This window comes from Athene cunicularia (assembly GCF_003259725.1).
Source record: "Athene cunicularia isolate RWA chromosome 3 unlocalized genomic scaffold, athCun1 chr3_part1, whole genome shotgun sequence".
Taxonomy (NCBI): domain Eukaryota; kingdom Metazoa; phylum Chordata; class Aves; order Strigiformes; family Strigidae; genus Athene; species Athene cunicularia.
The window spans coordinates 59,094,566-59,120,043 of record NW_020799097.1 but is presented as its reverse complement, the minus strand read 5'-3'; the positions used below and the strand labels follow the sequence as shown (position 1 = coordinate 59,120,043).

Below are 25,478 nucleotides of genomic sequence, written 5' to 3'. Positions count from 1 at the left end.
ATTTTGTCTGCATCTGCAATGTTTCAAAGCAGCCTCAGCTGGACAACACTGCTAGGTGCTTTCAAAGGGCCTAGAGAGAACAGAGCAAGGTAAGTGCCAAAGCTGTGATGTGGTTTGCACATTGTGGGCATACCATTCAGTGTTTTACTTGTCTTCCTTATCTTTAGATGTTCAGAAGCAGCAATTGTTAACCTGAAGAGTGCTTGGGTGGCTTCCTTAGTAAGCCAGGTTGTACCGTCACTCCCTGCACATCCCAACCCGCCAGCTTCCTCCCTTCTACCCTGGGTCTTCAGTCCAGCCATTCTTGTTGCTGACAAACAATGCCCCCACCTCTACTGTTATTGTTGGTGCCTGCAGCTGTTGGCCAGCATGGACAGGCTGGGGACATGCCTAGTACTAACTGACCTCATCTCATCAAGCTGCTGCAGAATCTGGCCTCGTGTATAACTGTGTGGTTTCCTTGTGGGACACATAAGCAGTGACTTAGTTCTGCCTGAGTGCCAGGATAGCATTTGTGAAAGCTATTAAAAAGTTTGTAGATGTCAAGTATATGTATATGATTAAATAAGTGATTCAACTAGTATAATTAACAGATGGCAGGAACAATTACATATTCATATTTCAGGCCAGCAACATTTGGTAGATATAATTACTTTACAGGTGTTAACTGCCCTTTATCATGAAACGAGGTGTCTCCAAACACTAGTACTCTGCAAAGTGACTTGTGGCTATGAACTTACAAGGAGGTTAACAGCTCTTCTTTTGCATGTGATGTTGGAAAGCTAAATTCAGATCCTTAGTCTGATAGCGAACCTACAAAAGTGGAGGGAAAGAGATGAGCAGGTGTTACATAATCTGTTTTCTGGAAAAAGCCATCGAACATTACAATGGGTTTAAAATTCACTTTGACGTTTGAGAGATGCAAAGTCCAAATAGGCAGGGATTCAGGGAGAAAGAGACAGCTGGTAGGAAGAACTCCTTTGATTTTTTTCAAAATTACTTTTTTTTTTTTTTTTTTCATATGTAGAAGAGTAAATTGCATGTAATTTGGATTGGATTCTAGTACAGATTGTGATGACTTGTAGCTAGAAGAGCAAAAATGAATAAGTAGGTTGTAAGTTTATGCTCATTTTGTAACTGATTTTTTTTTTAATAGAACCAAAAAGTGTTAATTCACTCTTAAGTTTTACATAATAAAGTTTGCCAAAGTAATAAATTTTATTTTTTGGAGGTTCTTTGTTTTATGCCTTACATTCAACATTTGCATTAAACAGAAAGAACTAAATCTGTGGAAAATGAAATACATTTCATTGGCAGATAAATAGGGAGTTAATAAAACTTCACAATTTCCACAGATGGAGGGGATAAGCTATAAAATTAAGAGCACAAGCTGATCCATAATTCTCACTTTTCTTGATATTTGGTACCTAGAACTATCAAAATCTAAGATTTATTCCCATGTTATCATTTCAGCATTACATGATTTTGATTAAGGTAATTAGGTTTATAGCCTGATTTATTTCTGATTGGCATCAGATACTGATATTTATTAAACAACTTAGCTTAAATACTATCTTACAACATCTTACACTTATACTTCCACTTTGAAAGTCATGTATTTATACACAGTGTTTCTTGTGTTGATGCTGGTTGTGGTTTTCAGCTGTGTTTGTCAGGGGACACAGCAGTGGTTCTCTTCAAGGTGCCAAAAGATGCATGATAGGGGGAGGAAGCAGAAATGGTGTTGAAGGCGTGGAAGGAAACGAGTCTGGGAACTTCTCTCCAATATAAACTGAAATAGAGTGGGAAACTTCATGTCTGTAAGCACTACCAGCTGAATGCTGTAGCGCAGGTTACATACATTTGTGCAGTATCAGAGCCTGCTGTGATGCTTGTAAGAACTGGGAGGGCCTGGGTGGTGTGCGGCACTCAAGCTCTTGGCTCTTGTGCCTGCACTGGACACGGTATGGGTTGCACGGCCATAGCTGTGTATGTCTCAATGCGTACTCAAATCTCAAGACCTGGACCATAAAGAAATCTTCCTAATCATTACAGTGTTTATCTCTTTTGTAAGTTTTCATGTAGTAAAAATGTCACATGCATTATTCTTGTTATGCAGAATCCCAGCAAATGGCAAAAGGTCAACAGTAGCTGTCAAGATTATCAGAGAGTAATTGTAGCAGCTTCATGGCATATCAAATGTGAAGGCTTTTATTTAATAATAGTTCACATGGAGTAGCTGGGAAGTAAATATCAAATGCAAAACAAACGCTATGCGAAAGGAATGTAAGAGGTTTATTTTTTTCACTTTGTGGGTTTGTTGCTCTTGCTCGCTCAATCATTTTGACTCCCTTTATCACTACAGCAGATGTTTCATCTCCTCCATCTCTGATTATGTATTTTTGACAGTTTTGAAATCTCTGAACGTGAGAGCTGATTATATGTTAATTTCCTTCTTTTAGAACCTGCAAAAAATATATTTTTCCAGTTTTTATTCTGACTAAAGAGCATGAAAATGTACCATTTCAGCATAAAGACTTTCTATACCAAAATGGTTTTATAATGTGACGTACTTCCAATCTGAAAGGCTGCCCTGAACATACAGAATTAGATCTTCTTGGAACAGTTTTGACAAATGTTGCTTAAATTACCAGTTGTGTATTAGAGGCAAACAGGATTGTTGATAGTTTGCTATTTTCTTACAGAAGTGTCATATATACAAAAAAAAATAAGGCTGCGGACTTGATCCCATATGGTTGAGGGAAGGGAAAGAACTGTGTGTTATTGTTTCAGGCTACAAAGCTTGAAAGTATGAAAGAAAGGGCATTATGAAACAAAAGGAAAAACTGAAGAAATTCATTTAAAACAAAATCTGCTAGGTGCATTCCAAAGTCTGGGGGGGCACGGGACGGGGGGGACGGACACACACACCAACAACAACCAAACAAAAAACCTTTTTCCTCTTTTTTTTTTCTGTTTTCTCTTAAGAGAGTATGACATTAAATATTTTGATTGCTTTTTTAATTTATTCCTTTATTATCATAAGTGATAATAAACTGTTTAGGGCAACTGGTTCATTATGCAGTGGGTACCCAGTAGAACTAACCAATTAAAGCTTGGTTTAAGCAACTTGGACTGCTCTGGAATTAAGTGCTAAATGACAATTGTTTCCTACTGTTTTGAGCTGGTCTACTGAACCCACTTTCAGGGTTAGGAAGCACTTTACTAATTTCGAGTACTGTGTATCCTTACATGGATTGTAATTTTACCACTTTTATAATTCCAGTAATTATCTTTTTAAAAACCAGCTTAGGTAGAGATTCCTTGAAATAGAAAATAGCATTCAGCCTTTTTACTTGTTTGGGTTTATTCAGAGACAGAATTGGCTAGCAAAACATAACCACTTTTAGAAATATAGAATTAGGGCTTTAACAGTGATTTATTAGTTCTGGCACTATTTCCGGGACTTAATTATTTTTCTATAACTTTTATTTAATATGGATTGCTATGTCAATGCTGTGCATTGTTGCTATTGCAAAAACTTCTAACCTGCTTGAATTTGTGAAAAAAATTTTAGATTTTTCTTATAAAAAAAGTATTTTGACAAAGTATTATTCATTCTGTGTGTTTGGTCAGGGGACAATAAATAGTTCTGATATTTTCCTTATTTACTGAGTTACCCTGTGTATAGCACACCTGAGAAGGAAGCTAACTGAGCAATATTCTTACACAAAAATGGGGGTTGATATTGTCAGTGACAAATAGAGAAGTGTGTCAGAGGAGGCTTTCCAGGACACTTGATAACTGTGACATGAGACACATCTGTTAAATAGCTGAAAGATGCAGATGGAAATGCATACCTCACCTTCATATGACAAGGAATTCTAAAATGTGGTAATAAATGTTCAATATACTGATTATCTACAAAGGAATTATGAAAGATGTTTTTTAAAGGTTACTTGTTCATCAGTGTATCAACGAATGAAGTTCAAAGGTGGGAGAAAATTAAATACAAAGGATAATTTAAAGTACTTACATACTGTGTTATGAATTAGCCATACCATAACTCATAGGAATTTCCTTGAGGAGTTTGGAAAGCTTGTAGTGTGCTGTTATTAGAGATTTTGTCTTGATTTACCCGTACTTCAGCTCCTAGTATAAAGCAGAAGAAGGTGAAAACTTGGAGAATTTTTTGATTATGTTAATTCAGTTTGGACTGTGAAATTTCCTCTGCTGGAATACAGTTTTATTTAAGGCTTAGTTAATTCAGCATCTAATGTCTTGACCAAAAAAAAAAAAAAAAATCAATTTAACAGCTTGTTTATTGATTTATAGTATTCAATTGCAAGACTAAAGGAAAATGGATGAAGAGGCAAAGGAGGCAATCCACTCCTTCACGCAGCATAGGCCTTAGACTGTCTGGACCTGAAATGTTTCCTTTCTGTTAGCATGTCTCGTTTTGATGTGGAAGGGAGGTGGGCAGAGGGGAATGGGAGACTGGTGCCCCAGTCATATTTTTTTGGGTGATGTTGCATCACATCTGACATACGAGACATGAGCTTTTCAGAGATGCCCCATTCAGGTCAAAGCCTGGGAAACAAAGAGAAAGTAGGAGAGGTCCTGGCACTGGTAGAGAGAAGGTAGAGTCTGAAGTCTATTAATACTGATTTTTAAAATGCTTTTGTGTTTGTTGTGAAGACTATAAACACATTTTGTGACATTTTTGTGTTCACTCAGTGCCTCAGTTCTGTATCTTGTTTGCAAGTAATAAAATGCAAGATACCATAGATTTTTGCCTTGGTGCGGGACAGTAGTATCTGGAATTGCTCTGTCTATCTTTGGAGTTGCTCATGACATTGTTAGATCAAATCAAGAGCAGGGAAATATTTTTTAGCTGAGGTAGAAGAATCCAACATACCTGAGCTCCTTCCTGGAATATAGGGATTAAGGAAGCCAGATGAGGCAGGGGGAAGAGAAGTGTTTAAGGAGAAAGCAAAGAGACAGCAAGTGTGTCAGTCTGCTAAAAACCCCAGCGAGCTGTCAAACATGTCCAGAAAGACCCTAAGCAGTTCTTGTTCTGTGATGTACAAAGACTCTTGTAAAATGGTTTTCTGAATGAAGACTTTTTTGGTTTTATCCAGAAAACATATAAATGCTTGCAGGCTCTAATTACTTCTTGTTTAAATTTTTCTATAGAGCTAATTTTTGAACAAATTTGGCTGGTTCTTATGGGATACTAGTGTCAACAAATGTGCTTTGCTTGCAGGCTCAACCTAAGTCTGAAAAGACATGGGGGTCATTCTTATACCTAAATCCATGCCTGAACAAGCTGTCTCAGAAGGATGGTGGAAAAGCGAGCAACTAGGAATCCCCGTTTGCATAAACCCACAGCAGTAACACTTAAATTTCTAAAGCCTTTTTGTCTTTTAAATGCTGTTATGTTGATCATGCCAGAAGATAGTATTTTGGAAGGGAAAAAATGTGATATAGAATGGCAAAAGGAGAGTGGCATCTGCTTTTATTTTAGTTGTGTTGATACTTGTTCAGATATTTGAGTTACTTGGTTTTGAAAACACTGAAGGAAAACAAACAAAACTGCCAGTGCAATCCCAGTGGTGTGTTTTCCCAACCAGAAGCTGCAGGAGCATTTTAAATGGGCAAGAGGATTAGGTTTCAGAGAGATGTCTTTATGTTTGGCCTCTGACTCTAATTCAAGTTGTCCTTGGGGAAGCTTCAGTGACTTCCAGTGAGACACCAGTCTTTAAGAAAAAAAATGGTATGATTGGTTTTTGCAGTCAAGCACGACTTCTTTTTTTGTGTTGCTTATATAGGGAGACAGTGTGACCCCCTTTCCTGCTGCATTGGCATTCTTTTCTGGATTTGTTTTATTTTTCTCTTCAGTTGATAATATGGCATAATTGTCATATTTTAATTCAGACAAATGTGTGTACACATACACTCATTTTGGGTTGATGAGCAAAGTAAATTAGTAAAGATGTTTGCAGATAAGGTTTACGGACCTTCACTTTAGCCTGTTGTGTTTACCTTAAATCTTTTGCATTTTTTGATTGCAAAATGCAATCAAAATTGCATTTTGGGCTGCGAAGTGAGAATCTGAAAAGGCAAGATTGCTCACTCTATAAGTTCGTGATGTTACACTTGTTAGAATTTCATACTTGCTTTGAGATTTAAGTTTGAGGGTTGATTTCTGGGTTTTTTCCTCCTCTAATAGTTTAAGATAGAGATAGTATAGATAATATGGCATCCTATCTACACACAAATGCATGTATTTGGAAGAAGCAATACAGAAACTCGAAAGGAATTTTGGGGGACATAGGTCAGCAGTCAACAGTAGTTCTTTGTGTAGCTCTGTGAAAAAAACAGGGCCATAGCTAGGAGGAAAGATGTGATTTTGTGGGTATGACCAATACTGATATATTGCATGCACATCTGCTGTCTGTGCTGTCAACACACCAATGAAGATTTGGGAGGAATGGAGAAAAGTGCCACAAAAAGAGTCATGGCTTAAGATGTAGGCTTACAGTAGGTGACTTAAAGATCTCAACCATTTAAGTCTGTCGGAGAGAAGATGGGAGGTGAATATATATATGTATATAGGGGAATGTATGTATGTATATAGGGGAAAAATAATGCCAGGTACAAAAGGCCTCTTTCCTCTCAAGGAGGAAAAATGTTAGAAACTCAAATGGCTGCATGCTGAGGTCAGACTCATTCAAATTAGAAGTAAAGCACACTTATTTATCTCTAACAGTGAGGCTATTAATCATTGGAACAAATTACTGAGAAAAGTGGTGGGAACAGACAATTGCCATAAATTATAACTCCCTGAGGAATTACTACTGGATTCAGTTATTGGTTTCACCGAAGAGGCATATTATGGAATCCAAATACATTATCTAAAGGAAATTGAACTCAAGCAGTAGTACAAGCCACGTAACACTAGGATATAATCAGATTGTTGCAATATCAAAGCATAGTTACACTTGTAATCGTAGCTACAGCTCTGTCATTTGTTTTTACTTCGTAAATGTATCATTAAAATGATTTCTCACCCTCTTGTCTTTTTTCAAGGGATGTTAAGGAAATGAAAGTTGTTGGATTTTCATACTTAAATGGAGATGAAGTTAGCACAAATTTTACAACTTCATTTACCTTTGCAATGAGTCAGTATTCTTTTGTTGTCGATATAATCTGGTATCTTTTGGCTTTATTGCATGTCCTTCTCAAATGCCAAATGCCGATTGTTATAATTGGGCTTTTAAATTGCCATGTAAGCAGCAGGCTGCGAAAAATTCTGTTTCCAGAAATGTCTGTTCCATAAAGACAAAGCTGTTTAATTTCTGGCTATTTAATTTAAATTAGTTTCTTACGAGTCTGTGGATAACTTCCTCTTCTTATATTCTATATTTAGGTAAATTTGAATTGATGTAGGATCTATTAATCATGATAAAAATAATTAAAGCTAACTTGGAGTATTTTGGATCCTTTCTAAGATAGATTGCTGTTTTCCTATCACGCTACTCAGTCATGGCCTGATCAAGCTAGGCAGGAATGAGGGTTCAGAGCCAGCAACAACAAAGAAACCAACCAGACATTTCAAATAAATTTCCTTGAGGATTTTTGTGTCTAGAAAAATAATCTTAATGTAAATGTAGAGTAGCTTAAGAAAAACTCACCAAACTATGCCCTGCTTTAATTAGGCAGTAACATTTATGTCCAAAAGAAGACAGGCAGTTTGTTGTCCCTTTGGGATGAATGCTTTCTGGACACATTTCTTGAGGGACACATTTCTCAGGAACCAAACTGCAAGTAGAGCATGGATTACATTATTTGCTTAGAAATTTGTTTAGCTGTGGTGCTTTTTTCCCTGAAATCATTCAGGAGTTATGCTTGAAATACAATATATGCTCTCTTTTTTCAGAGTATATGACTGCTTTCCTGCAGACTATATGTCACTTAGATAAGCTAGTCTTGCAGCCTTGGTAGAAATACCTGATGATAGACCTCATTATTAAATAAAGTAGTTCACCCTTTCAGTAACTGGCTTGATTTAAATGCTTAGCTGTGAAAATCATATATTCTATCAGCCTCTTCAATTGCTGTGTAAAGCCTTTGCTCAAAACCAGTTTATACTGATTACTCATTTTGTTGTAATCCCGAGCACTGCACTAACATGGTACTATAGCAGTTAGAATAGAGACTGAAAGCATAAATTTCATTAATTATACTGGTGATTACAATGGCAATACAGATCAGAAAAGTGTAAGAAAATTAGCCAGTTTCTTTTAAGACTTTGATACGCATGATTTTGTCTAGGTGTCAAACCGTCAGCTTTCATGCTCAGTACATTCAGATTTCAATTGTTTGCCTTTTCCATCTTTCTTTTAATTTCATTAAGAAGCAAAGGCAATGTACTTAAATGCATCACTGCACACTTGTGATGACTGAGTTCTGTTCTTGGGTTCTATTATAATGTCCAATAGAAGTAAAATCCAACCCAATGCCTCTAAACAAAACAAAACACCCAGCAACAAATTTTTAATAGTTATATATAGTAACCTAAGGATTATTAAACAGGACAACCCTAACTCATTTGGTTTAGACAGCTGTCCCTTGCCAAACATCTCTAAATAATGGTGGAAAATATGCACAGTGGAGTAAAGTAGATTGATTGGTTCTGTTCTCTAGCATAAGGTGGCTTTCAATGAGGAGAGCTGAATATTTCTGTTCAACTTTTTTTTTTTTTTTTTCACATTTAACTTAAATACTGCAGTTAAAAATACTTTATAGGAAGCAATGCTTCTGATATTCTGCAAACTGCAAAGTTGTATGTCAAACAAGGTGAAATTTAAGTGAAGTGCTTGCAGTCTTACCATCTAACAGAGGTCAGTGCTAGATGCTGTGAATAAAGAATAAAAAAAAAATCTGAATTTTTTTAGAGAATTGTATAATTTCCTGCTCTTCTGTCTTGTTAGAAAAGAGCTCAAGCTTTGAAGTTGTATTTGTATCTTCTATATATCTTCAATGCCTCCTGTCCTGAGAGGATGTTGAATGTCCCTCCTTGGAGATACTCGGAAATAGCCAGGACAAGTTCCTGAGCAACCTGATATAATTGCTTTGAGCAGCAGCTTGTGTTATATGATCTCCAGAAGTCCCTTTCAAGCTGAATTGTTCTATGATGCCATGATTCAAGTTGTCTTCCAAATATCAAAGTCAAAAGCAAGAAGTGAAGGGCTGCTGGGAAAGACAAACATGTACTTCGTTTTTTTGGTGGTTGGTTGGGGCTTTTTTTACTGTTAGCACATGTCCTTGTTACACTTGTTACAGCTCAAATTAATAATAATGCTATAATTTTGCATAGGGAAGGCAAGAGCTGCTATACCTTTAAGGTTCAAATCAAGGAAAAGGGAGAAAATGGTTATGGAGAACATGGACATAGGGAAATTGAGGTTGGCATCACTAGCTGATATGAATATTAATAGAATGACCACAAAAGCGAATGCAAAAGATGTCAAGGATCAGGTGTATTTGGAATGTAGGTAAAAAAATAATTTCATTACCAGTCATAACAGTCTTCAACTCTGAGGGATTTTATATTTCTAGACAGTCTACAGCATATTCCTATTCCTTCAAATTATCATGGTTATTGATGAAGTTTATAAGCTATTGAGTTGGTTGTGGTGACAAGAGGGGATGGTAGTAGATTGCACGTGTGCTTATTATGCCAGTCTGCAAAAGGTTAACAGTTAGATGAGGTGTTAAAAAAAAAAGGAAAAAAAATATAGAAGAGAGAAGCTAGCTCTAAAATTGCCTAGCAGACAGTCAGGAGAATTTTAAAGCCTGCCAGTAATAAATTGGGAGGAAGGGATTGTTGTTCTTTTTATTCTTGAGTATTTATTATGCTTAGCAATAAATCTGGTTTAAGTGACATAATGCTGGTGTCCAGCAATTAGCCTGCACTTCTAAATTAATACTGCTTTCTCCTGTGTGGCCTTGACTTGACTAATTGGCTGCCTTTCCTTTTTGTATTCTGTTGTGATTGTATGATGACAGTGATTCAGCATGTACAACATAGGCAAAAAAAAATAATTTAATGCTCCACTTACTCAGCAGGCATGATTGACACTCTCTTGGGTGACTGTTACAGTAGTGCTGGTCGGAGTAGCACGTCAGCAGTTGCTTTGCAGTAACAGTGAAGCCAAGACAACTGTGCTAGTACCATATCTTTTTGAAAGTCAGAACGTGGTAAAATTACTGAATATGACTGACAGCTTGAACTAGATAAATCTCTAGATGGGTATCTAGAATAAGGAAACACATAGTAAAGAGTGGTGACTCCTGTAAATGAAGAACTAATCCTTTACATTTGCATGTGAATGAAAACTAGGTTTGTTGGTTTTGCACCATCTGTCCCGTATAAAGCAAGATCAATTGATCATTAATTAAGCATGTTTTAGAAAAAACATCTCATTTTAAAAGGAGAGTAAGTTGCTATCAACAGCATCTAAAATTATTTTTCCTTTTGCTGCTTCCTGTAAGTTGCTGGGTTTGCCACCTTATTTTGCTACCACTCATCCTGCTTTACTGTCAAATGAAAATACTCTGGGGTCATTTTTGGGGAGCATTTTTGTGTCCTGGGATCATGGAATAAACCAGAAGTCTTTAGAGGAAGTTTGCAAAGAGAAAATTGTTTTTAAAACAAATTACCTTGTTTTACTGTAAGGTGAGTTATTTTATGTTTTCCAAATTTGTGCTTAGACAGGAAACAATAGCTTTGTGAAACACTGGCTGGCTCCAAGTGAAACAGCAGGGCAATTTCTTTAGAGTGTTTTATGCAGTTAAATGTTTAGAAATATATTATTTAGATTTTATGGCCTATTTTAGAAAGCATTTCCCCAGCCTGCCAGTGCCTCCATTTGCAAGCAAGGCATTTTTGCTTTTGTATTCTTTGTCAAGAGGACCCTGTTTCATGGTGCTTGTGAGCTCACTTCTACAGAGCTCTGCTTCTTTCGAGCAAAGGCAGCTCCAGGAACAAAAGGATTGCAGGATTAGGTCCCAGTTCCCAAAATGGCCTTGCAAACCTTCATAGCCAGATGGTGGTAGGAAAGAGAACTGATACCATGTGAATTCTGCCCAGACAGCACTAGTCAACAGAAAAAGCAAATGTTCCTCATGATCATGTTTGCTTTCTGAAAACAAGTATTTTAAAGAACTTTTCAGGGGAAAAAAAAAAAAAAGAAAGAAAGAAAAAACCCAACTCCTCTGAAAATTAACAACTTTGGACTGTATTTTCTAATTAATATTTCACAAGTGTTCCATCAGCTGATTGTAAACGGTGCTTTGCCTGTTTACTCATAATACTTTTTTTTTTTTCCTCATAGTTACATCAAGGGACATTCAACAAAAATCGAGTTGCTTAAAATGCAGTGAAAACTTTTTGTTGTTTAAAATATTTGTAAAGAAATAGCAGCTTAAGGTGTGCTGGAGAAAGGATTCCCTACACAGGGACAGGTATTACATTTTCATAGTTACATGGCATTGGTCATTGAAAAATAGATTGAGAAGTTTTGTAGCTGTATTAGCCAGGTTTTCGCAGGTGACTGAGTGACTTAAGTAACAAAAGTTACTTAAGTTTCGTCAAAACTCAAAGGTGGTAAAAATTCATAGTAATCAGATATCTAACTTAAAAAAGAATTTGCCTGCTTGCCACCTTACCAACATTTTTTAGAGTTCTAAGTACCTTTGAAAATGGTTTCTGATTCTGTATAAGATTTTAATGTTGGGTGAATTGTTTTTTGCCCACCTGTGTTATTTTTGACGGCATCTGTGAAGAAAACAAGCTTTTCTGTATTTTCAACTTAAAAGTTCTTCACCTTATATGAAGCAGTGAAGAAAATGAAGCCAATTTACTAAATAAATTTCAAAGTGGTTAAGCAAAATTTTTCTGTACAATAGAAGCCCCAGGTTTGGACATCTGGAGTAAAAGAAAAGATAAATACCTGAATTGTTTCATTAGGAGGACAAGAGACAAACAACAGATGCGTTATATTGTGAGTTAAATATATAGTGGGTTTAAGTGACAACGAATTTTTGTTTTAACCAACGTTTATCATAGAAGTTCTATGACAGATATGTATCGCTATCTGATATATACATAGCATGACATATATATTGGTATGTATTGGTTTTTTGAAAGGGGCAGAGCCAGACCGAAGTGCAACATACAGTTATTACTCCGTTTTACCATACAAACACAGCATTGGAAGGGCAAGTTCATGGCCCTTGACTCATATTGAAATTCCAGGCTTTGCTGGTTGCAGGGAGTGGGCTGGAGAGTGGGTCATTTCAACCAGGACCCAGGGGCCTACAGGAACCAGACAGGGCAAAATGGGAACAGAGGCAAATTGAATTGAGAACATTTCACTAGGTGTGCAGAGAGAGAGGATGCATTTTGATGGGTGTTTTATCTGCCTGTGGTGAAATGCATGTGTATGCACATATGTGTATGAGTATCTGTGTGTACATGTGTGTAGACACACAAACATATATATAAAAGTTTTAAGTGAGTATTGTGATTACAGCTTGCAGTTTTCAATTTTTAGTCATCAGCGGTGAATGTGGCACTAGCTTTATTCACAGTCCTGAGTCTCGCTTCTGTGCTTACTATTTATTTATTATAGACTGTGTCCCACATTTGGTCATTTCATTGTGTGATATTTATGGTGCCTGGCTTGGAGGACTGAATTTTTATACACAGGAGAAAGGAACTGAAGCTTTAACGATATCCATAGAAAACTCTTGTTCTGCTTATTCACACCACTCCAACTTAGGCATTTTGCATAATACTCATCCTAAGCTCCCAAATATATTGTTTGTAAACAAACCCATAAAAAGATGTTTATGAATGTGCATTGGGGAGAAATGAAAAATGTATTATCTAAGCAAAGTGGTGATTTATATTCAAATAAATGTAAATGCTTTCTTCATAATGTTGAATGGTTAGGTTCACTGTTAGGGTGGGTAAAAAGTATATACGTGTGTGTGTGTGTGTGTGTAAACATGTATTATATTTCCTATTTAATATGTTCTTTATAATTGTTACTTTTTTAGATTATGAGTTTTCCATTCTGATTTAATATATCTGTGTCACTAATATTTCAGTCAAAGGTTCATTTTTCTCCCCATCGCTATTAATTTTGTAATTGACTTTACACAATTAAACTTCACCATTGCAGTCCTGGACAGGTTTCCTAGAAATTTTATAACGTCAGGCTTTCCCTGTGTTTACTCCTGCAGTCTGTTGCTTGTTGACATGCTGATTCATGTTTCATACCTTCAAATAGGTTTTGTTCATCTGGAGGAATGAGCATAAAGAGGTTATGCCAGCTTTTCCTTTCTCCTCCTAGACTATATATCTCCTTTTAATTTAAACTCAGAGAGAAGAAAAAAAAAAAAAAAGAAAAAAAGAAAAACAGTGGATTTCTGGAGCTAAACTAAACTGGAGAAATCAATGGAATTTATTATCAGGGGATGTCTAATCTCTAAAGCTAATACAAGACTTCACAGCTATTGATTACATACTAAGGATGCACAAACGGTTAATCATGATTGGAGGCAGTAGAATAAACATACTATCAAGAGGAAATGGACAAATAAGTGTCGGTAGTGCAGTTATATTCATCTCTGTACTGTACCTCTAAAGCAGGGACAGCTATATTTTGCATCCAAAAAGATACGTCCTAAAATATATTGAATATCTCCTCATTGCTACTGAAACTAATGTAGTACAGCTGATTATCTAAGTAATGATTCAGATGTTTTCTTCAGCTCCCTGAGGTATATGGTCAATAAGAAATTTGTAAACTGGCTTAATAAGTCAGTTGCTAGATGAAGTGAAAAGAGAAAAAAGCTCATAGATTTTCATGCAGTTGCATTATAACGTTCGTTTGCAACAAAATAAATCTGTAGTGCTAGTACTGTATAAATGCCATTTTTTCATTTATTCTGCATTCATGTTTCACATGATGAATAGGTGGACATACTATGTTTTGTGTTTACATCCATAGTTGTTGTGTATTCTGTAGACACATCTGAGAAAGGAGATGGCCCAGTAATTCCTTCAATTATTATTGTGGGAATATGTACCTGTTAATTTTTCATTTTTTGTCAGACTGCTGAAATGCTTTCAAATTGTATGACTTCTGTCAGCTTCATTAGATTTCTCTTTCTTTGATGTTCACTATTTCTTAATGCTTCTAAGTTTAAAAAGATTGAAGACCTGCGTTTTCAAATTCGGCTGCCTGAAGTCAGGCCTTTAAACTGCTGACATGGAACAAGATCAGAAAAAAACCAAAAACCCAACTCCCGAGTACCTCAGTTAAACTTTGCACCCTGTATTTAGGTACATGACACGTGCTCTGTGTTTTTAATGTTCTGAGCATGAGGAAATGCTGATACTCCAACACTGGAGTATCTGGGATAATTCCAGTAACATATGAAAAGTCTATACTGATCCATCTGGTAATATGATGTTTTGGGTTGGAATACACATAAGTAGATAAGAAAGAGTCCTTGACTGAAGATAAGTAGTTGATGAACTACCGTTAAGTAGTTGTTAAAGGATTGAGACCAGCGCTGTTAATCGATTTTTGCCTTTAAGTGGGCATTTAACTCTACACAGAAATGGTCAAAAATCTGCCAGAGTTACAGACCATAGACTTTAATAGAATTTACAAGAAGTATTCTGTCATAAAGATAGACTGGTTTAAGGAAATCAGACTGAAATGCATGCCATTCTTGGGATGTCTGAATAAAATTGGTCTTCCTGAATTGTAATCATAGTGTTAAATAATGGAGTTATTGGGAGTTAGTTGGAACCAAATTCTTTTGGATTTGTAGATTAATAATCCTTGAAACATAGGGGTTTCATCATGGATATATTCTAGGACAGCTGACCTTACCTAGGGATTTTTGTGAGCTTTGTTCTTACACAGTTATAGATTGCTCCTTTGACAGGTCGCAGATCACGCACACAAGTGCAGAAGTGATCACAGTCACCGTACATAGTTCTTGCTCAGACTTTGGTTGTCTGTTGAAATGTAAAACTCTAGTTCTGTCCTTTTCGATGAGTGATACACTGCTATATGCAGCTATCTTAACCAAGTTCGTGATGTTAGGGAACTTAGTATCTACATAAAGCCTTTCTATGCGATTCATTGTTCACTAATAACAAAAGTAATAATTGAGAGTAACGCAACTGAAATGAGCATGTGAAAAACCAGTGCTTATTGTTTTCTTACTTTTGACACATTTGATAGCTGGTCTGGTTTAGGTTGTATTTCAGCAGGTGTTTTTCACTCATACCGTTCTTCCATGCTCTTATCAGGGGCCTTTTAGAAGAATTATTTGCAGCAGCATCACTAACTTTAAATTTTTTTTTATTTTAGTTTTGGGAACATTTTGTTTTTGTAGGACCTTGCATGAACCGAGGAAGCAACAGGAGCCACAATGACATCTTAGAATAATCCTTTTATTTCCCACATGCCAAGGAAAGACCTATCCTGGAAAGATCAGAAGCCACAGGACAGAGAGGCTCATGTTCTCATAGATGAAAAGTGAGGAATTCCAGTGACTGTTCAGACTGAGAATATGAGCAGAAAAATTAGGACTTCTATTTTTCTGTGTTTGTTTGTGGGGTTTGTTTTTTTTTTTTTTAATATAAGGGCAAAATAATTGAAGTGAGAAACACTGTGGTTTAAATTACAGAGTTACTATCTTAAACCAGGTTTACTTCTTTGATAATTGTCATACATTTGCTTTTGTATGTCAGTGTTTTATTTAATATAAACTCCACATCTTTCTGCCGGTCCCTCAAACCATATGCAAATTTATGCGTTATCTCACCCTCCATGTCCAGTTAGTTTTTGCCTCCTGTGTCATCAGTGAAGATGACCTGGGTCACTCTTAAACTTGATATGAATTTTCAGTCAGTGTGGTTAAAGCAGAAATTTGAAGTCAGCCCCTCAGTGTAGTGCCGTACCAGAAGGACTTCAAGGCAGGGGGGAGGGATCTGAAAGCCAACCCCAATTAGAGAATTGTATACACAGTATATAGACAGTATATGGTGGTGTTTAAGAATCACCATCTTTATCTGAAATGTTTGTGCTTTAAAATTTGTCTGATTGTTTTCCATTTCATGCAAACAAATTTGTGTTCTGTCTGCTGGTCAGAAGTTCTAATCTCCCCCTCCCCTGCCAGGTAAATGTGAATGAAGCTGTGTCTTGAAATCAACATTTTAGGATTTCTGAGGAAAGGCAGCAAAATCAAAGGACTTGTCATGCTTTACTAGCCTTGTTTTATGGGATTTTTGTCACAACTTTGGGTCATGCTTGTCTCTGACAGCAGGGTAAAGCAGGGTAATACATATCATTAGGAACAGTTCTGAGGAAATGCATGCTCTCGCCTTCTTGCTTCAGCAGCTGTGAAGGGTTTTGTTTTCTCTGCCATCTCTGTGTAAGTGAAGATCATCTCTACCAAGAGGCTGCGATATTGACCTGTCATATCACGTGTTGCTTATCAAGCACTAAAGAAATTGAATTTCATTTATCTGTTATCTGGAGCATCTTATTAAATCATCCTGCAGTTGGGAGTTGGTATGGGGTCAACAGGTTCTGTCTCTTTTGCCATCTATCCCTGGATTATTAACCTTTGGAGAATTACTAAAGCTGTTCTTTATTTTATCCCATAAACTTGGGTAAATCTTCTCGATCCATAAATTGTTGCGAGTGAGTGCCGCATGCATGAAATTATTTTACAATGCAGTTTCTGGACAAGGAATGAGTATTTAGTAATCTGCATAAACGTAGAGATCACTTATAACTCTGGTTTTTCTGTTCTTCTGATATTCTCCCAAGCCTCTGGTTTTAATTGGCTCAGCGAGAGTAAAAACAGTCATCTCCGATGGTGGGTCTGAGTCAGTGAGCACTTGGTAGTATTTGTTTGCCAAGAGATAAAGGGGGGGTGAGGAGGAGGAGGAAGATAGCAGAGCTGGGTATTGCCAAGCATTGAGATCAAAGGATAGAGAGAGAAGCTGGCTGTAAGCAGAGGTGGGAATGGGGTAGAGGTCATAGCAGCAGCCGGTGGGCAGGAAGGATCTGGCAGAAGGGAGCCTGCCATTAGCAGAGGGGCTTGGGAGTACCTAAAGGTCAACGCTACCACCACCATATGTGTTGTTGCCATATTTCTGCTGGAAGACGTGACTCTGCCAGTCAGGATGTTCATGTTTTAGGGCTTGATACAGTGACAGGATATTGAATTTCCTGCAACAGTAGAAGCCCTGAGAACTTTGTGTTGTCACCACAAGGAACTTCCTCCAGTCTTGAATATATTTTCTGCTGGAGAAAAAGGCTTGAAAAAATAAATCATTAATGCCTCCAACCCAAAATTTTAATTTTAAATACAAGATCTAATGCAAAAAATATGCTGTTTCACTCAAATTCCAAGCTCTCAATCAAGAAATCTTTCAAAATGAATAAACCAAACTATTGTTTTTCAAATAATTTGTCCTTATGCTCAGTTATTCACTTAGTGTCTGAGCACTGTTATGCTTTTTCAAACTTAGATTCTAAGAAAATCTGCAAAAACTCTTCTAAAAAAACCTAGAGTTGTGGAATAGAGTTAGAATTTCTGTGGAAGCACTGACAACTAAACTGTAAATGAGCTGTCTGAATTGCTGTGGCTTGGTGGTGCTGTGCTGTCTGGTGGCAAGAGCATGGGTGACCTGGAAGCTGGGTACCATTCAGGTTTTTTATGACCCTGACAGTAAATCACTTTATAGCTTTGAACAAGCTGTTAACCATTTTGTGTGTCTTTCTCCTCAAAGAAAAGAATTAGCACCACTTATTTGTCTCACAGGGGGTAATTGGTAGATTAATGTTTGGAGAATATTAAGTGCTTCCTGCCATTATTATTGAAACTCCAGCTGATAGGTTAAGAAAAGAACAGCGATTTGGAGAAAGCCTTATTTCTTCCTGCTTTTACATAGGATGGCAGTTTGATGTGAGTAATTCAGCAAAAAAGTTAGAAGTCAACTGTTTGGATGTCCATGTGTTTTGTATAAAAGTTCTAGATATGACTGAACGAAGAAAGATGAGAAAACAACACCTGGGAAGACAAGATGTAAATTGATTTAATGGGGTTAGTAGAACTGAAAAAGTTTCCAGAGGTCAGAAGAGAATGCATAAATTGGAATTAAATCCAGGTAGAATTAAGGAAATATTTTGGTAAAATGCAAATCCTAAAGTGTGATGGGGAAAGGGAAAAATGGCAGATGAGCACTTATGTTTGCCCCACAAAAAAGTTATTCTTAATGAGATGGCAAAATTTTTAGGAAGCCTACTCAAAAATTCAGTAGTGTTTTATCTGAAAAAAATAATTCTTTGAAGATTGGTTTTTATTGAGGTGTTACAGATGGAGGCTTTGTGCTGTGGTAGTTTAAAACAATTGGTCTTTGCCTCTAGAGATCCCTGAGACGAATGTTGCCCAGAAATGAGAGTAAAATTCTGGTTTTAAAGCATCATTTTAGAAGCAATGGGACAGTTGGCAGACTTTACCAAAGCTGTTGAGAGACTCTGTAGACTTTAATTACCATCTCAATGTTGCAGAAGTTGTTTAATTTCTGCCAAAGAAGGGAATAGTTGTGAGAAAGCAAGATCACACTCTGTCTTTCATTCTCTCCTTTTGACAGGTGAATAAAGGATGCTTTTCATTATCTCCTCTGATACTGTGACACATTTGTAAAATTTGCATAGAATTGTAAAATAATTTTTCTTTAAGATTAACAAAGCATTTATTTTTTTCTCTTCTCTTTTGAAAGTGCTGTACAGCATCTTGTGAATGCAGTTTAAGTCTTGTCTTGAAAGATGCAAGATAAGAACAGAGTGCATTATCTGCTACTGGTTAGCCAGCTTCAAACATTAATAGTTTCAACCTTCATGGCCAGACAACATGTATTATGTTGTGTTTATTTTAGAGGCTCCAATACATTTTAAATTCAGGTTTGATTTCCATCTCTGGTGTGGGTGGTGAAGGCACAACCTGGATTTAGTAGAATAAGGAGGAAATTATTAAAATGAGAAGAATAATTCAATTTTAGAAGGATAAACAAGCCTGTAATACAAAACTTCCTTGATGAAGGATATGTTTACTCTTTTAGGCCTCAAACTCTAGAGCTAGTTGTAAAACTAGGTTTTTCATTGTCATTCATATGAGAAAAAGCTGATAATATAATTTTTTTGTCTTTTAGCAGTTCTCCTCCCCAGTGACATCTGCCTGTGTTGTTTTTTTTTTCTAAGTGCTTGCAGTAGCCAAGGAAATACTGATTCTTTGAAGACTCTTACCAGCTCCTTCAGTAGATCTACTGTGTAGCTACTTTTTTTTTAATGACTGCCTCACACCTGACTGTACTTGCTAAAGCGCCAGCCACTGTTTACTCTATAAACCCCTTTTTTTCTCCCTTCTTTTCAAGTCTCTTATCTCTCAAGGACCTTTTCAGTGCTATCTTTCAGCTTCAGATCTCTATTGTCACAGTATACAATATATTCAGAAAGCTACTGCCCAGGAAGTCTACTTAGTCATTTGTATTTTTCACCATATATATGATAAATGGGTAGTTAAGGGCAAAGGGAACATACTTGTTAAAAATCCAGAAAGGGAAGGATAGATCATGGAAACAAATAGGCACATTTTTTAATCCTTAGCACTCATATATTACTAGGAATACCTTTATGTTATATTTAGAATTTTGTTGTTTTGATGTTTGAAACTAAATGTTTGCAGTTTGTCTGGCAAACTGCATGCTGAATAGATTACACTGATTCACATTTCCTTATTTCAATATACCATCTGTGCTTTTGGCTGGATTTTAGCCTGGTTGGGACTCTTATTTCATAAATGCAAGTTACAAAGAGCTGTTGTGCCCAGAAAGAGAAATCCTATATTTCACTTCCTTGAATGATCTTGCCCATTTTGACCTTACACCAGCAAGGACATGAGGCCGAAGCTGTACCTACAGCAGGGTTTTATTTTCTCTGATGAAGAAGGATGTATTAGCAGGGTATAAAGATCCCCTTGGTATCACTTCCAGTGAAACTCTAGTATATATAGTCATGGTCATGATTTTCATTGTGTAATCATTTTAATTAAGTTCAACGATAAAAGTTAGTCTTGCATGAGGTATGAATGCACTAGAGAGACAATGAAAGATTGATGGCTGCTTGGGGAGCATCATGTACTCTGCTGGTGAAAATGCATGTGTGGAGAGTGGCTGATCTTAGGTAGCAGTTTAGAGATTATCAGCTCAAAGCAATGCCCAGGCAAAGGTTTGGGGATCTGAAAGAAGTGGGATACAATGGGAATATCCAATAATATTTTTGGTAATATTTCCAAGGGCTTTTGCTTGAATGAATAGCTTCATTACTAAAATAATAAACATTAATATCTGCATCATTTCTGTAACTGCTAGTTTAGTAAGGTAATTAGTATAATTAGCATACAGCATTGCTTGGTGGCATGATAAATCATAGTGTAGTGAATGTTGACTCTTTACCACTATTGATGTATTATCTAATTTACACAGGTAAAAAAAAAAAGAAATAAGGAGGAAATGAAGAAAGGAAACCAGCAGTGACAGCTGATGGCCTTTTGGTCTCTCTTCTTGCATCTGCTGCCTGTATTCACAACTGCTTTGAATAGCTTCACTGTTAATTAACAGTTCTTTTTCTCACTGTTGCTAAGTCTTAATCACTGATTGAAACCTGCAAAGAGAGGCCAGAGAAGAGTGAAGTAAAAAAACAGGGTCTAACAGTTTTTTTCCCTCCAGGGTACTTGTAGAAAGGATGATACTTCTTCCAGTAACAAGTTTGTGTTTTGGGGTATCTCCTTTGCTTTCACGTTTCTGGAGGCATCATCTACCAGTTACAGTTCAGTGCAAAGATGAAAACCATTAATGATGTTTTTCTTTATTATATTCTATTTTCTAGAACCTATGAGAACACCGAAAACGTTGAAGATTGCTGAGATCCAGGCCAGACACATTGCTGTGGATTGGGAATCTCTGGGTTACAACATCACTCGTTGCCACACTTTCAATGTCACTATATGCTACCACTACTTCTGCGGACACAATGAGAGCAAGGCAGACTGCTTGGACATGGACCCCAAAGCACCGCAGCATGTTGTAGATCATCTGCCTCCCTACACGAATGTCAGCCTCAAAATGATCTTAACCAACCCAGAAGGGAGGAAGGAGAGTGAGGAGACCATTATCCAGACAGATGAAGACGGTATGCTTAAATGCTGTTATGAAAATCACATCCAAGTCATCTAGACAGGTGGAGGAAATTACTTCTATGTGTTACAATATGGGTCCCGAAGGATGGAAGTTCTCTTCTATTAATGCATTAATTAGCTCTGAAATAGTAGCTTTAGAAGTATTATAGCTGTTAGCCTGTATATGTGGCCCACACTGTCCACATAGTGCAAGTCAAACTTAATCTCTCTCACAAGAAAAGGGAGGGTGGCTTTCCAGTCATTCTAAAACTGTGCTAACACAGGTGACAAAAAACTCGTGGTGGTGTTAGGTAAAGACTTCTTCACCGTATTAGGTGTAGTATTTGAAAACTAATTGAATTCTGTAAATTTATTTTTAAATATTAAATATTCTATTCAAGATTTAAAACCTCTTCAGCAAACATATTTGAGCAATAATTTATGTTGCAGATTACAGTATATAGTATCTGTTAACTGCTTGAAAGCCACCTATCGGATCAAAGTATTGTTTTGACAACTTGGGAGTTTGACTCTATTTTTATGAGTCCCTTCCAACTTGAGATATTCTATGATTCCTCTTTAAAATACTCTTGATGAAGTTTCATTGACCAGACAGTTGAACTTAGGGAAGAAATAAAGAATAGATGTAGATGTTAATGGTGACAATCAGTGGTTAGGGTATGAATCTTGGTATGAAAGAGATTAAAATAAAAATATATATTTTTCCCTAAAAATATTTAAAATGTGATTGTAAAGAGCAATTTTAGTTTCTTTTTCTGATATTTAGATTTTATTAAAATACTGACGACAACAACAAAATGAAAATAGATACTGCCATCAGTAACAAAAAAAGAATACTTGGCCTAATGTAAGAGTGTATGTAGATAAGAAGACAAAAGTGAAAAAGGTAGTGTGTTTGCCTGTAAAATGGAGGAGAGAGTATAGCTTTATATATGGATAGCAATCAAGGTTTACTGTTGCAATAAAGAAGAGAGAACAGCTTATTAAATAGGTATGTATGAGGAGCTGTAGAGAACCGGAGTGATATAGGTGCATCACATGAAAATTACTGACAAGTACAGAATTAGAATATTTCATGCAGTTCAAATTTTAGGATTACTTTTTAAAAAGCTAATTGTAAATATAACCCATGATGAATTGGATTTCTGTATCTGTGTTTACATTATAGATATTTGTGGTTGCTCTTTTCCTTGAGGTTAAAAAAAAAAAAAAGTAATATTCTTATGTCCATGTAAAATAGATTTCTTTTTCAAGTTTTCATAGTTTTCAAGAAAGGTTACAGTTTCTGATAGCCTTTGTCTAGTTAGATGAGCAGAGGTGGTGGCTAGTCACTATAGTTTGTGCTTGTCAAGAGCAGAGTCAAGTGCATATATTTTGTCTTCTGCTTCCATTGAGGTTTATTCTGGGAAAATGATGCACACAAGGCAGGGTTTGGATTGAAGCTAGAGCGCCAGTGTGCTACCAGTGAACTTGTTTAGACTCAGTTTTGGTGTCAGAGGTACCATAGTGTAGAAGAAGCCTCATCCAGTGAACAAAAGTTGCTAAGATAAACTATTTCAAGCAGATGTTGTTTTCAAGGAGGGATTAATGAATGTTAAAAGGTACTTATATTTAGATGCAGTGGTGGTAATAATGCTTGTGACCTGAAAATTGCCTCTTGTGAGATATACTCAGTGGTACTAGTGGAAATGAAATGCAAGTTTTTAATTGTGTGTTACTGATTGATTTGAAAGTCTATGTCCATTTTGTTGGGTATTTCAAAATACAGAGCATGCAAGCAGTGTGCAATACGGAGGGCTTTCAGCTGTCATATCAAAGGTGTATTCACACCTGCATCTCTCCTTGAGCTCTCATAGCAATAATAAACTGAGTTCTGTAGCTGACTGCCTATGTGTATGCTGCTAGTTTAGTCCCATGTTCAAGTGATCACGTATCTGTCTGAAAGTGTTTTAAAAAACAGTTTGCAGCTTAAAGCAGGACTCAGACTAAGAAGGTGAGAGCTACAGGTGTCTGCCCCATGTATTTCACATATGGTCAGAAGTAGCTGCATTGTCATGATTTTTGCAGTTTTTGTAGAACGAGCAGGATGTTAATTACATAGTGGGGCCATTATCAGTGATGCATTTATGAGAAGGAAAATGGGGGATCACAGTATTTTGCAAATAATTAGAAATATCCATTGATTACATGATTATCTGAAACTGTGCATTTACGGTATGTACTTTTTCATAAATGGAAGCTTTGAAAACCCCAGATGACAGCAACAGATAATTAACTTTTTGCTAGCTTTTCTGTAGTGCAGCAATCTTTCCTGTGCCATTCTTTCTTACAAGGATCTGCTAATCAACTAAAAATTTTGTAGACTGTTGGACTTAAAGCTGTCTACCCCACATTTTCCTGTCTCTCTTTGTTTTTAGCATTTTGGCCTCATCTTCTATTGCTTTCTCCAGATTCCCCATGCTCCAGCGCTCTGTCCCTTTCTTCTCTTTTTTTTGTTTTGTTTTAATCTTTCTCTTCGTCTCTCTTCTTCTATCATTTCACTTCCTCCCTTCCACTAGGGGTTTTACATATATTTGAATTTCTGGGATTCCCTAATCTTGGATTTTTGTGGGGTTCTGTTGTGAGACAAGGAGGGTCTGTGGTGATCTTTCACAAAGGTTCACGTTTATACAAGGTTGTGGAGCTGTGCCAGACCTCCCAGAGTGATGAGTGGTAACTGAGCAATATATGGTACCAGGAGCATAATTAACTCAGGAAACAATTAGTAAAAGAACAGGGTAAGATTCAGAAGCTGTTCTTCAGACCTTTGGAGCTGTGACTGACAAATGAAGAAGGTTTTAATAGCTTGTAATTCGGTATCTACAAGAAAGCAAAGCCAGGAATATCAGTGTGAAAATAACCTCCTTTCTGACCAGAGCTAGATCTGAATACCTGTGGTTTTAAGTATTTCTATTTAGCTTGGCTAGATGGAATTAAACTTTAAAGTATAGTAATTTGCGCGAAGCTGTATTCCACATAAAAATCAAGCCCTTGAGCAATACACTATTAAACAATTTGTACAAAAAGAATATGAAAACAAGGAAATGGGTCAGTGTTTTACAGGTAAAACACCATTTTTCACTTTTGGAAGAGACAAGAATCATTAAGATTTGGGAGAAAGGTCTTCTGAGTAGCTGGGCACTCGGCACTATCTGTGCTATGATAGGTACTCACTGCTTCACCAGGTTTGCATAGGAGATGGACAGTGTTTGAAGGATTTGATAAAGGAAAAAGAGGAAGACTCACACAGTCTGGGGATTCATACTTGCTGGGAAGAGATGATGTTTGGCATTTCGAACAAAGTACAAGAACCAGCAGTGAATTTATCACTTAGCATAAGTCAGCAGCATGCACGCATTCTTGGAGCTGCCTGTTCACAAGGGCGCTGCGAACTCTGAGGGACCCTTTGTAAGGGCAGTGGATGGTCAATGGGATTAAAGCAGATAAATGCTTCCTTAATTTTTAATTGGAAACCGATGGAAAAGGCAGTGGATTAGCAGGAATGGTGACATTAGCTCTGAGAGAGCAGCTACAGAGAAAGGAAATTATGAAGCTAAAAGTGTTCAATGGTGATTTTACAACTAGTAAGGGACTATGTTAGATAACAACAGGCAAACAACTAATTGAAAAAGATAACTTGGAATAAGATAAGTACCCATTCTGGGGCTTAAAGTATACCAAAGCTTTGGTCTGAGCAAAAGGACGTGCTCATTGGACAAAAACTCTTTCAGAGATCTTTCTGAGAGTATGGCTCATTCAGCTCCATGCAGAGATATCTAGAGTTACAATGAAAGGTTAAGACACAAACTGTCCAACCATTACTCATTCTCCTGGGAAAATTCAGCAGGCTCGTCACTCTGGGGGACAGCAGAGGGAGGGAAAAGTGTTATAATTAGAGGACAGAAAACAATTATAAAGTGAAATACTTTGTATACTGTCTAAATGTGTAAAGAGGAAAACAGCTTCCGCCATAGTTGACATTTAGTATTTTTCTGTGGTTGATAGTAGTAAGTTTTATAAGCTGCCTTTACAAAAAAAGTGAAATATCTCCTCCCCCCCCCCCCCCCCCC

At 36.7% G+C, this 25,478-nt stretch overlaps 1 protein-coding gene across 7 annotated transcripts in view; it reads left to right on the top strand.

Moving 5' to 3' along the window:
- PTPRK (protein tyrosine phosphatase, receptor type K) overlaps positions 1–25,478 on the top strand; it is a 321,847-nt gene that overhangs the window by 205,370 nt on the left and 90,999 nt on the right. For all 7 annotated transcript variants that reach the window (XM_026845144.1, XM_026845149.1, XM_026845148.1 and 4 more), the window contains exon 7: positions 21,060–21,362. In XM_026845144.1, coding sequence (XP_026700945.1) covers positions 21,060–21,362 — 303 coding nt within the window. The remainder of the gene's footprint in view (positions 1–21,059; positions 21,363–25,478) is intronic.